This window comes from Cuculus canorus, chromosome 30 (genome assembly GCF_017976375.1).
Source record: "Cuculus canorus isolate bCucCan1 chromosome 30, bCucCan1.pri, whole genome shotgun sequence".
NCBI classification, from domain to species: domain Eukaryota; kingdom Metazoa; phylum Chordata; class Aves; order Cuculiformes; family Cuculidae; genus Cuculus; species Cuculus canorus.
Window position 1 is genome coordinate 910,740 of NC_071430.1, and position 16,553 is coordinate 927,292.

A 16,553-nucleotide genomic window follows, 5' to 3' on the forward strand; every position below is an offset into this window, starting at 1 on the left:
GGGATGGAGACACCGATCCTGATGGCGAGGAGGACGATGCCTGGGGGTGACCTCAGCCGTCATGGCTGTTGGGGTGACCGAGAGCCCCGGAGACTGCGGTGACACCGACCCTGATGTCACCGTGACCCTGATGTCACCCCAACATCGTGCAAAGCTCCCAGTGCCCCCAGTCCCTCCCTGTGCCACCACCTTCAAAGCTGTCGTCATTACCTTCTGCTCGGAGCTGTTGTCCTGAGGTGGGGGGGGGGGTGGGGGGGCAGTAGGGTTTGGTGCAGAAACTGGGGTTCGGGGGAGGGGCAGTGGGGGTTGAGGTCGAAAAGAGTGGTTTTCAGGGGCGGGGGGGGCAGAAAGGGAAGGGGGAACTAAAGGGAGGGGGAACCAAAGTGCAGGGGTGGGGGGGGAAGGGAGAAAAGTGGGCACCGAGGCAGCTGTGGGGGGCAGAGATTGAGGGGTCACTGCGGAAGAGGAGAACTGGGAGGATGTAGGGGAGAGCTTAGATGGGACTGGGAGGGACTGGGAGGGGAAAGGGGAGCACTGGGAGGGACTGGGAGGGGAAAGGGGAGCACTGGGAGGGACTGAAGGGGAAAGGGGAGCACTGGGAGGGACTGGAGGGGGAATGTGGTCATTGGAAGGGACGGGGAGGGAGAAAGGGGAACTGGGAGGGACTGGGAGAGAACTCAGATGGAACTGGGAGAGGGAAGGGGAGCACTGGGAGGGACTGGGGAGGGAGAAGGAGGAAGTGGGAGGAACTGGAGGAGACTGGGAGGGGAAATGGGAGAGACTGGGGGGGGCTGCAAGGGGGAATGGGGGCACTGGAGGGGACTGGGAGGGAGAAGAGGAGACTGGGATGGGGGAAGGGGACCACTGGGAGGGAGAAGGGGGAACTGGGAGGGACTAGAGTGGCACTGGGGGGACTGGGAAGGGGGAAGGGGAGCACTGGAGGGACTGGGAGGGAGAAACTATGAACTGGGAGGGACTGAGAGAGAGCTCAGGTGGAACTGGGAAGGACTGGAAAGGGGAATGGGGGCACTGGAGGGGACTGGGAGGGAGAATGAGGGGAGTGGGAGGGAGAAACTGAACTGGGAGAGAACTCAGATGGAACTGGAAGAGGGAAGGGAATCACTGGGAGGGACTGGAGTCACTGGGAGAGAACTGAGAGCCAACTGGGAGGCACTGGGCCATACTGGGAACTGCTGGTGTGTACTGGTAGTTCCCTGAAGGCCAGAGGGCCCCATCCATGCCGTGAGGGGGCAGGTGACCGAGGTCCCCAGTGCCACCATCGATCCCTCGGGTGGGACATCTCCTTGTCCCCATCGATCCCTCAGGTGTGATGTCCCCATGTCCCCATCGATCCCTCGGGTGGGACGTCCCCATGTCCCCATCGATCCCTCGGGTGGGACGTCCCCATGTCCCCATCGGTCCCTCGGGTGGGACATCCCCGTGTCCCCATTGATCCCTCAGGTGGGACATCCCCATGTCCCCATCGATCCCTCGGGTGGGACGTCCCCATGTCCCCATCGATCCCTCGGGTGGGACATCTCCATGTCCCCATCAATCCCTCAGGTGTGATGTCCCCATGTCCCCATCGATCCCTCGGGTGGGACATCTCCATGTCCCCATCGATCCCTCAGGTGGGACGTCCCCGTGTCCCTCAGGGCCCCGTCAGCGGCTCCAGCCGCAGCCACAGCCCGTCCTCGGCCCGCAGGATCAGCTCGGTCTTGCGTCGCGGTGGCCTCTCCTGGTCCAGCCGGAGGGTGAACCTCGCCACCGTCAAGGCCACCACGACCTTCAGCTCAGCCATGGCAAAGCTCTGCCCGATGCAGTTCCTGCCATCGCGTCCCCACGTGTCACCTCAGCGAAGGCAACAGCAGAGACCCCTTCCCAATGGGGTTGGGGATGGAGGAGGTGGTGGGACCTCTCCAAAACGGGGGGATGGAGTCGTCCTCGTGACACCCAAACATCACCGTTGGGCGTCAACCACCCAAACATCACGGTTGGGGTCAACCACCCAAACGTCACGGTTGGGATCAACCACCCAAATGTCATGGTTGGGGTCAACTACCCAAACATCACGGTTGGGGATCAACCACCCAAACATCACGGTTGGGATCAACCACCCAAACATCATGGTTGGGGTCAACCACCCAAACATCATGGTTGGGGTCAACCACCCAAACATCATGGTTGGGGATCAACCACCCAAACATCACGGTTGGGGTCAACCACCCAAAAGTCACGGTTGGGGTCAACCACCCAAACGTCATGGTTGGGGTCAACCACCCAAACGTCACGGTTGGGGATCAACCACCCAAAAGTCATGGTTGGGGATCAACCACCCAAACGTCACGGTTGGGGTCAACCACCCAAAAGTTATGGTTGGGGATCAACCACCCAAACGTCACGGTTGGGGTCAACCACCCAAACGTCACGGTTGGGATCAACCACCCAAAAGTCATGGTTGGGGTCAACCACCCAAAAGTCATGGTTGGGGATCAACCACCCAAAAGTCATGGTTGGGGATCAACCACCCAAAAGTCACGGTTGGGATCAACCACCCAAAAGTCACGGTTGGGGTCAACCACCCAAACGTCATGGTTGGGGTCAACCACCCAAACGTCATGGTTGGGGTCAACCACCCAAAAGTCACGGTTGGGGATCAACCACCCAAACGTCATGGTTGGGGTCAACCACCTAAACATCACGGTTGGGGATCAACCACCCAAACGTCACGGTTGGGGTCAACCACCCAACCATGAACCCAACCAGGATGGGGAGGTGACACATGAGGACATTCCTGTCCCCAACGTGGCTCACCTGGGACCAGCGGAGAAGGGGATGAAGGCCAACGGGGACCGACCCTGGCTGTTCTCTGGGCTGAACCTCAACGGGTTGTAGACCTGAGGTGACATGGGTGACATGGACACCGTCACATGATTGTCCCACCCCACGGTGTTGGGGACATCCCACTGTCCCAAGGTGATGCAACCAGGGCCAAGAGGTTCCACCTGGGGCTCAGGCCAGAGATCCGGGTTGTGGTGGGTCCCGTAGATGCTCATCAGGCAGATGATCCCTGGTGGGATGGAAACGGCTGCCTTAGGGACAGGGGAGAAGAAAGGATGGGGACACAGGGGACAACTTGAGACGGACCTTTGGGGATGACGCGTCCGTCGCGCGTGGCGATGTCCTCGGTGCAGCGTCGCGACACGGCGGTGACAGGGGGATGCAGGCGGAGGCTCTCCTTGATGCACATGGTGGTGAAGGGTAGGTGGGACAGGTCCTCCCTGGGGGTAAGAGATGGTGGCACTGGTGTCCCCGAGGCGGGTCACCAACGGGTGACACCGGAGACCTCTCACCATTTGATCTCCTCCACCTCGCGACCCTTGAGGAGCTCCTGGACCTCCTGGCGACACCGTTCCTGGTAGTGGGGGTGGCTGGCGAGGTTGTAGAGCAGCCAAGCCAAGCCGCTGGCTGTCGTGTCGTGACCTGTGGGGACAAGGGGTGAGCGAGGGGACACGCGAGTCCCCCTCCTCTAAGGGCACCCGCTGGCCTCACCCTCAAACATGAAGGTGTCAGCCTCGGCCGCGATGTCCTCGTCTGACAGAGTGTTGCCGTCCTCGTCCTGCGAGGGGGAGAATGGCAGCCAAGGGGCTCTCGGGCCACTATCTGACAGCCGACCTTCCCCAGGGCCACCACCATCCCCTTGGCCACCACCATCCTCATACGGCCACCACCCGACAGCCAACCTTCCCCATGGTGGTCCTCATCCCATTGGCCACCACCATTCCCCTATGGTTGCCACTCTATGACCAACCCTGCTCATGGCCACCACCATCCCCTTGGCCACCACCCTATGGCCAACCTTCTCCATGGCCACCACCCTATGACCAACCCTGCTCATGGCCACCACCCTATGGCCAACCTTCTCCATGGCCACCACCATCCCCTTGGCCACCACCCTATGGCCAACCTTCCCCATGGCCACCACCCTATGGCCAACCTTCCCCATGGCCACCACCCTATGGCCAACCTTCCCCATGGCCACCACCCTATGGCCAACCTTCTCCATGGCCACCACCCTATGACCAACCCTGCTCATGGCCACCACCATCACCTTGGCCACCATCCTATGGCCAACCTTCTCCATGGCCACCACCATCCCCTTGGCCACCACCCTATGGCCAACCTCCTCCATGGCCACCACCCTATGGCCAACATTCCCCATGGCCACCACCATCCCCTTGGCCACCACCCTATGGCCAACCTTCTCCATGGCCACCACCCTATGACCAACCTTCCCCATGGCCACCACCATCTCCTTGGCCACCACCCTATGGCCAACCTTCTCCATGGCCACCACCCTATGACCAACCTTCCCCATGGCCACCACCATCTCCTTGGCCACCACCCTATGACCAACCTTCCCCATGGCCACCACCATCTCCTTGGCCACCACCCTATGACCAACCTTCTCCATGGCCACCACCCTATGACCAACCTTCCCCATGGCCACCACCATCTCCTTGGCCACCACCCTATGACCAACCTTCCCCATGGCCACCACCATCTCCTTGGCCACCACCCTATGACCAACCTTCCCCATGGCCACCACCATCCCCTTGGCCACCACCCTATGGCCAACCTTCTCCATGGCCACCACCCTATGACCAACCTTCCCCTTGGCCACCACCCTACGGCCAACCCACCCCAGCGCGACCTTAGCAAGCAGGAGAAGGTCAATGAAGTCCATCCTGCGTCCCTGGTGGCTCTCCAGCCAGGCCTGGTGGCCGAGGCGGTCGAGGGCCCGGCGCCGGCGCTGCACCACGTTGGCGGTGAAGCTGTGCACAGTGGCGCAGCCTTGGGCGAAGCGTCGCCCGTCAGCCGAGAGGCGATAGAGCCACGGGAGATGGTGGAGCAGGTGCTGATGGCGTCTCACCACCAAGGTGCTCAGCTCCAGGATGGTCTTGATGTACTCGCTGGGTTTCCTGAGAGATATCAAAGGCCATAGGGATGACCACCGTGAGCCACCGGCGAACGGCCACCCTCCCGGCCATGAGGAGCTCCAAGGAGGACATGGAGGGACAGGAGGACACCTGCCCATGGGGACGTGTGGGACCAGGCTGGGTGACACCAGGGTGGGGACTCAGAGACCTGTTGGAGGACCCCAATGGTGAGGGAAGCTGCAATAAGGGGGGACACCATGAGGGTGGGAGGGCTCAGAAATGCCAACGTTGGGACGGTGAGGACCTCGATGGTTTGGTCCTCCAGTTGGGGACCAAACCGGGGCAAAGGGGGGACCCCAGAAGGACAAAGTTGAGGTGGTGGACACAGGAGGGGGACAGTGTTGGGATGGTGAGGACCTTGATGAGTTCAAAGCCCAGGTAGGATCCCAGGTGGGGACCAAGAAGAGGGAGATCCCTTATGGGGACACCACAGAAAGGGGGACGGGGATGTCTCGGGGACCCCGGGAGGGGACAGGGGGACACTTACTCCTGGCAGTGGCTCTCGTGGCTGAAGATGCACTTCTGGAGGGTGTCCAGGGTGAGGAGGCTGAGATGTTCCAACACCTCCAGCCCCACCAGGCCCCCGGCTGTCCGCGCCGCCGCCCGCCACTTGGCCTGGGGGGGTCGGGGGGAACGGGGTCTGAGGGGCGTCCAGGAGGGCGTTGAGGTCCAGGTGAGGATGGGGTTCGGGGGCAGGTGTGGGTCTGGATGAGGGTCGGGTCTGGATGAAGGTCAGGGGCTGGATGAAGGTTGGATGAAGAGTTGGGGTCTGGATGAAGGTTGGATGAAGGTCAGGGTCTGGATGAAGGTTGGATGAAGGTTTAGGGTCTGGATGAAGGATTGGGCTCTGGATGAAGGTTGGATGAAGGGTTGGGGTCTGGATGAAGGTTGGATGAAGGTTTAGGGTCTGGATGAGGGTTGGAGTCTGGATGAAGGTTGGATGAAGAGTTGGGGTCTGGATGAAGGATTGGAGTCTGGATGAAGGTCAGGGTCTGGATGAAGGTTGGATGAAGAGTTGGGGTCTGGATGAAGGATTGGGCTCTGGATGAAGGGTCGGCATCTGGATGAAGGTTGGATGAAGGGTTGGGGTCTGGATGAAGGTTGGATGAAGGTTTAGGGTCTGGATGAAGGTCAGGGTCTGGATGAGGGTTGGAGTCTGGATGAAGGTCGGGGTCTGGATGAAGGTTGGATGAAGAGTTGGAGTCTGGATGAAGGATTGGGGTCTGGATGAAGGTTGGATGAAGGTCGGCATCTGGATGAAGGTTGGATGAAGGGTTGGGGTCTGGATGAAGGTTGGGGTCTGGATGAAGGTTGGAGTCTGCATGAAGGTTGGATGAAGGGATGGGGTCTGGATGAGGGTAGGGGTTCAGGTAGGATGGGTTCCAGCTGCAGGTGAGGGTTGGTGCAGGTTCTCACGTGCATGACGTGGGTGCTCTGGTTGAAGATGCCAATGTAGGACTTGATGACATCCCCGTGGAAGGCGGGGGTCAGCAGGCGCCGGTGCCGGGCCCACTTGTGCCCTCGGCTCAGGAGGAGCCCATCCCCTGCACGAGACACCCGGCTCCAGCCCTGCGACACCCGCGGGTGCCACCCCACCCCTGAGCACCCACTCACCCAACCAGGGCTTGAGGAACCCGTAGAAGAGCTGGTCCTTAGGGGCGATGAAGGCTACAAGAGAGGCGAGTGGCAGCTGGGGATGGGGACCACCAAAGTGGGTCCCCACAGGGGCCCGCGAGGGGTGAGGAGGCCCAGGGGAGAAGGGACCCCCCAACTGGACCCATAACCACCACAACGTGGGGTTTGGGTGCAACCAGGCCACCCAACTGGCTGTGGCGACACCTCTGGTGACCCTCACAGGCAGGTTGGTGGCCACCGTGGGGTGGCATTTGGACACTCACTGGGCAGCCATGGGTGACACCTCTAGGTGGCCCTGGGGACTCTTAGGGTCAGGTTGGTGGCCACCACAGGGTGGCATTTGGGTTGGTCATGGGTCACCCCCCTGTGTGGCCCTGGGGACTCTCAAGGACAGGTTGGTGGCCACCATGGGGTGGCGTTTGGGTTGGTCATGGGTCACCCTCCCAGGTGGCCTCAGGGACTCTCAGGGACAGGTTGGTGGCCACTGTGGAGTAGCATTTGGACACTCACTGGGCAGCCATGGGTGACATCTCTAGGTGGCCCTGGGGACTCTCAGGGACAGGTTGGTGGCCACCGTGGTCATTTGATCCCTCACTGGACCACACCAGGGTGACCTTTGGGTGTTCCAAAGACCCTTAGGGTTGGGTTGGTGACCACCCCCAGGATGGGTTCCCGGGCACCCGAGCAGCCGTGGGGACACCTCGGGGTTGGGTTGGTGGCCCTCGTGTCCTACCTGAGGCCAACAGGATGGGTCGGAGGGTGTCGGGGTGGAAGAGGCGCAGGACGGGCAACCACGGTGCCGCCCACCAGAGGCAGCCGCGCCGGAACTGGGCCACCAGCGCGTCCACCTGCCGCAGACCCTCCTCCGTGCTCTTGGCCTGCACGAGGGGTCAGGGACAGCCTTGGGGACAACCCAGGACCAGGAACAACCTCGGGACATCCCTGTCCCCAGACCATGGCCAACCTTGGGGACGTCAGGAACAACCTCGAGGACATCCCTGTCCCCAGACCATGGCCAACCTTGGGGACGTCAGGAACAACCTCGGGGACATCCCTGTCCCCAGACCATGGCCAACCTTGGGGACGTCAGGAACAACCTCGGGGACATCCCTATCTCCAGACCATGGCCAACCTTGGGGACATCAGGAACAACCTCGGGGACATCCCTGTCTCCAGACCATGGCCAACCTTGGGGACATCACGAACAACCTCGAGGACATCCCTGTCCCCAGACCATGGCCAACCTTGGGGACGTCAGGAACAACCTCGGGGACATCCCTATCTCCAGACCATGGCCAACCTTGGGGACATCAGGAACAACCTCGGGGACATCCCTGTCCCCAGACCATGGCCAACCTTGGGGACGTCAGGAACAACCTCGGGGACATCCCTGTCCCCAGACCATGGCCAACCTTGGGGACATCAGGAACAACCTCGGGGACATCCCTGTCCCCGCCTTGTGGACATCCTTGGGGACACCTTTGTTCCCCCTGTCCCCTTTGTCCCCCCTTGTCCCCCCCCGTCCTCCTTTGTCCCCCTCCTGTCCCCCCTTTTCCCCCCTTGTCCCCCCATCCCCCTTATCCCCCCTGTCCCCCCGTCTGCCCCGTCCCCGCTTGTCCCCCCATATCCCCCCTTGTCCCCCCGCTGTCCCCCGTCCCCCTGTCCCCAATCCCCCCTTGTCCATGCATCCCCTTGTCCCTGTCACCGTGTCCCTGTCCCCCCTTGTCCCCCCTATCCCCCCTTGTCCCCCCTATCCCCCCTTGTCCCTGTCCCCCCATCCCCTCTTGTTCCTGTCCCCCCTGTCCCCCCGTCCCCCCATATCCCCCCTGTCCCCTCTTATCCCCCCTGTCCCCCTTATCCCCCCTGTCCCCCCCTTATCCTCCTTGTCCCCCCTGTCCCCCCATGCCCCCTTGTCCCCCCTTGTCCCTGTCCCCCCTGTCCCCCCATCCCCCCATCCCCCCTTGTTCCTGTCCCCCCTGTCCCCTCGTCCCCCCATATCCCCCCTGCCCCCCTTATCCCCCCTGTCCCCCAAGTGCCCCCTTGTCCCCCTGTCCTCCCTTGTCCCCCCTGCTCCCCCCATCCTCCCATATCCCCCCTGTCCCCCTTATCCCCCCTTATCCCCCCCATCCCCCCTTGTCCCCCCTTGTCCCCCCTGTCCCCTCGTCCCCCCTATCCCCCCGTGCCCCCATATCCCCCCTGCCCCCCAAGTGCCCCCTTGTCCCCCTGTCCCCCCTTGTTCCCCCTTATCCCCCCTTGTCCCCCTTATCCCCCCTATCCCCCCCGTCCCCCCATCCCCTCTTGTCCCCCCTTGTCCCTATCCCCCCTGTCCCCCCATCCCCCCATATCCCCCCTGCCCCCCTTATCCCCCCTGTCCCCCAAGTGCCCCCTTGTCCCCCCTGCCCCCCTTATCCCCCCTGTCCCCCAAGTGCCCCCTTGTCCCCCTGTCCTCCCTTGTCCCCCCTGCTCCCCCCATCCTCCCATATCCCCCCTGTCCCCCTTATCCCCCCTTATCCCCCCCGTCCCCCCTTGTCCCCCCTTGTCCCTCCTTGTCCCTGTCCCCCCATCCCCCCGTGCCCCCATATCCCCCCTGTCCCCCAAGTGCCCCCTTGTCCCCCTGTCCCCCCTTGTTCCCCCTTATCCCCCCTTGTCCCCCCTATCCCCCCTGTCCCCCCGACCTACCCTGTCCCCCCCATTCCCCTTTGTCCCCCCTGCCCCCCTTATCCCCCCTTGTCCTCCCCACCCCCCCATCCCCCCTTATCCCCCCTTATATCCCCCCCTGTCCCCCCACCATTCCGCTGTGTCCCAGCACCCAGTTGCGCCAGGGTGGTCGGGGGAAGCGCCTCAGGGTGTTGCGGCGGTGGGTGACGTTCCTCAGGGTGTCCCAAAGCCACCGCAGCAGCAGTGCCAGCAGCAGGGTGACCGCGGCCACCGCTCCCGGGGGACCCATCATCATCATCGCCCATCGCCCCATCATCATCATCGCCCAGAGCGCCATCATCGCCCAGAACACCATCGCCCATCGTCCCCTCATCTCCCAGGGCCGCGCCATGGCCTCGGGTTCAAGGGTCAGCGTGGAGACAACCGCCACGTCACACGTCCCCGCGGCAACAGGCGTGTCCCCGACGCCTCACGCCCTGACGGGCCCTGGTGGCATCGTCCCCTCTGATGGGTCCCCATGGCATCGTCCCCTCTGGTGGGTCCCAGTGGCCTCATCCTCTCTGATGGGTCCCCATGGCATCATCCTCTCTGATGGGTCCCGATGGCATCATCCCCTCTGGTGGGTCCCGATGGCATCGTCCCCTCTGGTGGGTCCCGGTGGCCTCATCCTCTCTGATGGGTCCCCATGGCATCGTCCCCTCTGGTGGGTCCCGATGGCTTCATCCCCTCTGATGGGTCCCCATGGCATCGTCCCCTCTGATGGGTCCCGATGGCTTCATCCCCTCTGATGGGTCCCCATGGCATCGTCCCCTCTGATGGGTCCCGGTGGCCTCATCCTCTCTGATGGGTCCCCATGGCATCATCCCCTCTGGTGGGTCCCGGTGGCCTCATCCTCTCTGATGGGTCCCCATGGCATCGTCCCCTCTGATGGGTCCTGGTGGCATCATCCCCTCTGGTGGGTCCTGGTGGCATCGTCCCCTCTGATGGGTCCTGATGGCTTCATCCCCTCTGATGGGTCCTGGTGGCATCGTCCCCTCTGGTGGGTCCCGGTGGCATCGTCCCCTCTGGTGGGTCCCGGTGGCTTCATCCCCTCTGATGGGTCCTGGTGGTATCGTCCCCTCTGATGGGTCCCGGTGGCCTCATCCCCTCTGATGGGTCCCGGTGGCTTCATCCCCTCTGGTGGGTCCTGGTGGCTTCATCCCCTCTGATGGGTCCTGGTGGCTTCGTCCCCTCTGGTGGGTCCTGGTGGCTTCATCCCCTCTGATGGGTCCTGGTGGTATCGTCCCCTCTGATGGGTCCCGGTGGCCTCATCCCCTCTGATGGGTCCCGGTGGCTTCATCCCCTCTGATGGGTCCCGGTGGCATCGTCCCCTCTGGTGGGTCCCGGTGGCATCGTCCCCTCTGGTGGGTCCTGGTGGCTTCATCCCCTCTGGTGGGTCCTGGTGGCATCGTCCCCTCTGATGGGTCCTGGTGGCTTCGTCCCCTCTGGTGGGTCCTGGTGGCTTCATCCCCTCTGATGGGTCCTGGTGGTATCGTCCCCTCTGATGGGTCCTGGTGGCTTCGTCCCCTCTGGTGGGTCCTGGTGGCTTCATCCCCTCTGATGGGTCCTGGTGGTATCGTCCCCTCTGATGGGTCCCGGTGGCCTCATCCCCTCTGATGGGTCCCGGTGGCATCGTCCCCTCTGGTGGGTCCCGGTGGCTTCATCCCCTCTGGTGGGTCCTGGTGGCTTCATCCCCTCTGATGGGTCCTGGTGGCTTCGTCCCCTCTGGTGGGTCCTGGTGGCTTCATCCCCTCTGATGGGTCCCGGTGGCCTCATCCCCTCTGATGGGTCCTGGTGGCTTCATCCCCTCTGGTGGGTCCTGGTGGCTTCATCCCCTCTGATGGGTCCTGGTGGCTTCGTCCCCTCTGGTGGGTCCTGGTGGCTTCATCCCCTCTGATGGGTCCTGGTGGCTTCGTCCCCTCTGGTGGGTCCTGGTGGCTTCATCCCCTCTGGTGGGTCCCCGTGGCATCGTCCCATCTGATGGGTCCCAGGACCCCTCCAGAGCCCTCTGGGACCCCTCTGGAGCCCCCCCCCCAGATCATTCCAACCCCCCCAGGACCCCTCGAGACCCAACTGGGACCCCTCTGCAGGCCCCAGGATCATTCCAATACCCCAGAACTCATCCAGAGCTCTCTGGGACTCCCCTAAAGCCCCCCAGGATCATTCCAGCACTCCCAGGACTCCTCTGGGAACCCTCTGGAGCCCCCCAGGATCATTCCAACATGCCCAGGACCCCTCCAGAGACCACTGGGACCCCTCTGGAGCTCCCCAGGATCATTCCAACACCCCCAGAACTCCTCTGGAGCCCTCTGGGACCCTTCTGGAGCCCCCAGGATCATTCCAACACCACCAGGACCCCTCTAGAGACCTCTGGGACCCCTCTGGAGCCCCCCAGGATCATTCCAACACCCCCAGGACCCCTCTAGAGACCTCTGGGACCCTTCTGGAGCCCACCAGGATCATTCCTACACCACCAGGACCCCTCTAGAGACCTCTGGGACCCCTCTGGAGCCCACCAGGATCATTCCAGCACCGCCAGGACCCCTCTAGAGCCCTCTGGGACCCCTCTGGAGCCCCCCAGGATCATTCCTACACCACCAGGACCCCTCTAGAGCCCTCTGGGACCACTCTGGAGCCCACCAGGATCATTCCTACACCACCAGGACCCCTCTAGAGCCCTCTGGAATCCCTCTGGAGCCCCCCAGGATCATTCCAACACCGCCAGGACCCCTCCAGAGACCACTGGGACCCCTTTGAAGCCCCCCAGGATCATTCCAACACCCCCAGGACCCCTCTAGAGCCCTCTGGGACCCCTCTGGAGCCCACCAGGATCATTCCAACACCGCCAGGACTCCTCTAGAGCCCTCTGGGAGCCCTCTGGAGCCCCCCATGATCATTACATCACCCCCAGGACTCTCTGGAGACTCTGGAGTCTTCAGATGGGTCCCAAAGCACTCTGGAGGGGTCCTGGCGGTGTTGGAATGATCCTCGGGGGCCCCAGAGGGGTATCTCAGAGAGCTCTAGAGGGGTCCTGGTGGTGTTGGAATGATCTGGGGGGCTCCTGAGGGGTCCCAGAAAGGTCCTAGGGGTGTTGGAATGATCCTGGGGGGCTCCAGAGGGGTCCCAGAGGGCTATGGATATGTCCTGGAGGTGTTGGAATGATCCTGGGTGGCTCCAGAGGGGTTGCAGAGGGCTCCAGAGGGGTTCTGGGGGTGTTGGAATGATCCTGGGGGGCTCCAGAGGGGTCCCAGGGTGCTCTAGAGAAGTCCTGGGGGTGTTGGAATGATCCTGCGGGGGTCCAGAGGGGTCCCAGAGGGCTCTGGTTGGGTCCTGGAGGTGTTGGAATGATCCTCGGTGGCTCCAGAGGGGTTGCAGAGGGCTCTAGAGGGGTCGTGGGGGTGTTGGAATGATCCTGGGGGGCTCCAGAGGGCTCCCCTGAGCGCCCCCTCCTCCTGCAAGAGCCCCCCCCCAAATCCGAGGTGTCCCTGGGTACCCCTTTAGGGCTCTTAGCGTTGGGGTGGGCGCTAGGACCTGCGCGGCTTCGCAGGTAGGATAGGCGGGGGGGGGGGGGGGGGGGGGGGGGGGGGGGGGGGGGGGGGGGGGGCTCATTTGGTCATGTGACTCCGGTCACGTGCCGCCCATCATGGCCGCCGCCATTGCGGCGGCAGCGAGCGGCGGTTCCGTAACGCGGCGGCTGCTGCGGGGAGCGGCGCGGGGTTTGAGCGGTAACGGAGCAGCCACCGAGGAACCGGACGGCGCCGTGTGGGTCCCGAGGAGGGGAGGGGAGAGCGGCAGCGGTTCCGGGACGGGACAGAGCGGGGCTGAGCGCTTCCCGGGGCTCATTGCTTCCCGGTGTCCCGGTTCAGGGTGAACGTCATCTTCGTAGACCGGACGGGGCGGCAAATCCCGGTGCGGGGCCGCGTCGGTGACAACGTCCTGCGGCTCGCGCAGCGGCACGGGCTGGAGCTGGAAGGTCCGTACCGGCACCGGGGCTGAGCCCGATCGTACCGGAACCGGGGGTTTGGGGGGACGGGACCGGGACCGGGGCTGCGCCCGATCGGAACGGGACCGGGGATTCAGGGGGAACGGCACCGGGGCTCAGCACGATCGGAACGGGGCTTGGGGGGACGGCACCGGGGCTTGGGGACCGGGACCGGGGCTCAGCACGATCGTACCGGGACCGGGGCTGGAGGGTCGGTACTGGTACCGGGAACGGAGTTGGAGAGGCGGAACCGGCACCGGGAACGGGGATGAGTACGATCGTCCCGAGATGGGGTGTGAAGGGGCGGCACCGGGAACGGCATCGGGAACGGGACCGGGACTGAGAGCGGGTCTGGGCACGATCGTACCGGGATTGGGGGGGGGGGGGCAGAACCGGGGCACGATCGTACCGGGATTGGCGTGGCGGGGGGGGGGGGGGGGGAGCAGAACCGGGGCACGATCGTACCGGGAGGGTCCGAGTTTTGGGGGAGAGTCCCGGGAGGGGGTCTCGGTTTGGGGGTCCCGGGAGCGGAGGGGGGGGGGGGGTGTCTTGGCTTTAGTTGAGTTTTGGGGGGGGGTCCTGGGAGGGAGGGGCTCTCGGTTTGGGGGGTGCGATTGGGGGGGGGGGGTGTCTCGGTTTTGGGGGGGTCCCAATGGAGGGGGGGGTGTCTCGGTTTTGGGGGGTGTCTCGGTTTTTGGGGGGTCCTAATAGAGGGGGGGTGTCTCTGTTTTGTGGGGGTCCCAATGGGAGGGGGGGTGTCTCGGTTTTGGGGGGGGTCCCAATGGAGGGGGGGGATGTCTCGGTTTTGGGGGGGTCCCAATTGAGGGGAGGGTGTCTTGGTTTTGGGGGGGTCCCAATGGAGAGGGGGGTGTCTCGGTTTTGGGGGGTTCCAATGGAGGGGGGGTGTCTCGGTTTTGGGGGGGGTCCCAATGGAGAGGGGGGATGTCTCGGTTTTGGGGGGGTCCCAATTGAGGGGAGGGTGTCTCGGTTTTGGGGGGGTCCCAATGGAGAGGGGGGTGTCTCGGTTTTGGGGGGGTCCCAATTGAGGGGAGGGTGTCTCGGTTTTGGGGGGGTCCCAATGGAGAGGGGGGTGTCTCGGTTTTGGGGGGTTCCAATGGAGGGGGGGTGTCTCTGTTTTGGGGGGTCCCAATGAAGGGGGGGGATGTCTCGGTTTTGGGGGGGTCCCAATGGAAGGGGGGGGTCCCCGCAGGAGCCTGTGAAGCCTCCCTCGCCTGCTCCACCTGCCACGTCTACATCAGCGCCCCCCACCTGGACCGGCTGCCCCCCCCCGACGAGAAGTAACGGCCCCCCCAAATTCCACCCCACTCCCGGGACCCCTAAACCCCCCCCTTGCCCCCCCCCCCCCCCCCCCCCAATCACCTCCAACTTCCCCCCAACAATCTCTTCCTCCACTCTTTTGAGCTCTGGGGACCCCCCCTGAACCCAGGGACCCCCCCAAATTTTGGGGTCCCCCATATTAATGTCCTGTCCCCCCCACCTCAGGAACCCCCAGATCCCCCTCTGACCCCCCAGCACCCCTAAACCCCTCATTTCCCCCCTCAAATCCCCCTCCAACCTCCTCCTCTTCCACTTTCTGAGCCCCATATCCCCCCTAAACCCGAGGACCCCCCCAAATTTTGGGATCCCCCCAATTTTAGTGTCCTGTTTTCCCCCCTCGGGAACCCCCAGATCCCCCTCTGACCCCCCCCAGCACCCCTAAACCCCCCATTTCCCCCCTCAAATCCCCCCCCAACCTCCTCCTCTTCCACTTTCTGAGCCCCAGGGGTCTCCCTAAATCTGGGGACCCCCCAAATTTTGGGGTTCCCCCAATTTTAGTGTCCTGTTTTCCCCCCTCGGAACCCCCAGATCCCCCTCTGACCCCCCCCAGCACCCCTAAACCCCCCATTTCCCCCCTCAAATCCCCCCCAACCTCCTCCTCTTCCACTTTCTGAGCCCCATATCCCCCCTAAACCCGGGGACCCCCCCAAATTTTGGGGTTCCCCCATATTAGTGTCCTGCCCCCCCCCCCCCTCGGGAACCCCCAGATCCCCCTCTGACCCCCCAGCACCCCTAAACCCCCCATTTCCCCCCTCAAATCCCTCCCCAACCTCCTCCTCTTCCACTTTCTGAGCCCCATATCCCCCTAAACCCGGGGACCCCCCCAAATTTTGGGGTCCCCCATATTAGTGTCCTGTCCCCCTCCACCTCAGGAACCCCCAGATCCCCCTCAAACCCCCCCAGCACCCCTAAACCCCCCATTTCCCCCCTCAAATCCCCCTCCAACCTCCTCCTCTTCCACTTTCTAAGCCCCATATCCCCCCTAAACCCGGGGACCCCCCCAAATTTTGGGGTCCCCCATATTAGTGTCCTGTCCCCCCCCACCTCGGGAACCCCCAGATCCCCCTCTGACCCCCCCCAGCACCCCTAAACCCCCCATTTCCCCCCTCAAATCCCCCTCCAACCCCCTCCTCTTCCACTTTCTGAGCCCCAGGGGTCTCCCTAAATCTGGGGACCCCCCCAAATTTTGGGGTTCCCCCCCCAATTTTTGTGTCCCCCCCGCAGAGAAGAAGATTTGCTGGACCAGGCGCCGCTGCTGCAGGAGAATTCGCGTCTCGGCTGCCAAATCACACTGACGGCGGCGCTGGAGGGGGCGCAGATCGCGCTCCCCCGACTCACACGAAACTTCTACGTCGACGGCCACGTCCCCAAACCCCACTGAGACCCCCCAAAAACGGGGACCCCCCCCAGATCCCCACTGAGACCCCACAAAAACGGGGAACCCCCCCCAAACCCCACTGAGCCCCCCCAAAAACGGGGAACCCCCCCCAAACCCCACTGAGCCCCCCCAAAAACGGGGAACCCCCCCCAAACCCCACTGAGCCCCCACAAAAACGGGGAATCCCCCCAAACCCCACTGAGACCCCACAAAAACGGGGACCCCCCCCAAATCCCACGGAGCCCCCCCAAAAACGGGGAATCCCCCCCAAACCCCACTGAGCCCCCCCATAAACGGGGACCCTCCAAAAAACCGGGGACCCCCCCCAAAAACGGGGGACCCCCCCAAATCTCACTGAGCCCCCCAAAAACGGGGGACCCCCCCAAACCTCACTGAGCCCCCTCAAAAACAGGGACTCCCCCAAACCCCACGGAGCCACCCTAAAAACGGGGGACCCCCCAAACCCCACTAAGACCCCCCCAAAAACGGGGAACCCCCCCCAAACCCCACTGAGCCCCCCCAA

At 63.6% G+C, this 16,553-nt stretch overlaps 2 protein-coding genes across 4 annotated transcripts; one reads left to right on the top strand and one right to left on the bottom strand.

The window, feature by feature from the left end:
- Positions 1-680: 680 nt before the first annotated feature.
- Positions 681-9,814, bottom strand: LOC104054259 (ultra-long-chain fatty acid omega-hydroxylase-like). 3 transcript variants are annotated; one of them, XM_054051902.1, is made up of 12 exons: positions 9,424-9,814; positions 7,369-7,513; positions 6,615-6,668; positions 6,417-6,544; positions 5,488-5,615; positions 4,715-4,982; positions 3,553-3,619; positions 3,354-3,483; positions 3,148-3,281; positions 3,006-3,070; positions 2,815-2,897; positions 681-1,826 (listed from the first exon to the last, which is right to left on the bottom strand). In XM_054051902.1, the coding sequence occupies exons 1-12, from the start codon at positions 9,682-9,684 to the stop codon at positions 1,652-1,654; spliced, it is 1,638 nt and encodes a 545-aa protein (XP_053907877.1). In that variant the 5' UTR covers positions 9,685-9,814; the 3' UTR covers positions 681-1,651. The 3 variants fall into 3 exon arrangements, 2 of the variants coding, with proteins under 2 accessions (XP_053907877.1, XP_053907879.1); XM_054051904.1 differs by having other exon boundaries at positions 1,692-1,877; XR_008447440.1 differs by lacking the exon at positions 681-1,826 and having other exon boundaries at positions 1,889-2,897; positions 4,704-4,982.
- A 3,154-nt stretch (positions 9,815-12,968) lies between these two features.
- On the top strand, positions 12,969-16,061 carry FDX2 (ferredoxin 2). The gene is made up of 4 exons (XM_054051906.1): positions 12,969-13,094; positions 13,199-13,305; positions 14,525-14,612; positions 15,877-16,061. The coding sequence occupies exons 1-4, from the start codon at positions 12,976-12,978 to the stop codon at positions 16,031-16,033; spliced, it is 471 nt and encodes a 156-aa protein (XP_053907881.1). The 5' UTR covers positions 12,969-12,975; the 3' UTR covers positions 16,034-16,061.
- The last annotated feature ends 492 nt before the right edge of the window (positions 16,062-16,553 follow it).

Bases quoted from the DNA above. Each gene is read 5' to 3' on its own strand.
- LOC104054259 (XM_054051902.1), bottom strand. From the start codon at position 9,684: ATGGCGCGGCCCTGGGAGATGAGGGGACGATGGGCGATGGTGTTCTGG. The intron at 6,669-7,368 runs GTAGGACACGAG...CCTCTCTTGTAG, and splicing joins ACCCATCCTGTTGGCCTCAG to CCTTCATCGCCCCTAAGGAC. The intron at 5,616-6,416 runs GTGAGAACCTGC...CGACCCCCCCAG, and splicing joins AGAGCACCCACGTCATGCAC to GCCAAGTGGCGGGCGGCGGC.
- FDX2 (XM_054051906.1), top strand. From the start codon at position 12,976: ATGGCCGCCGCCATTGCGGCGGCAGCGAGCGGCGGTTCCGTAACGCGG. The intron at 13,095-13,198 runs GTGGGTCCCGAG...GTCCCGGTTCAG, and splicing joins GAGGAACCGGACGGCGCCGT to GGTGAACGTCATCTTCGTAG. The intron at 14,613-15,876 runs GTAACGGCCCCC...TCCCCCCCGCAG, and splicing joins CTGCCCCCCCCCGACGAGAA to AGAAGAAGATTTGCTGGACC.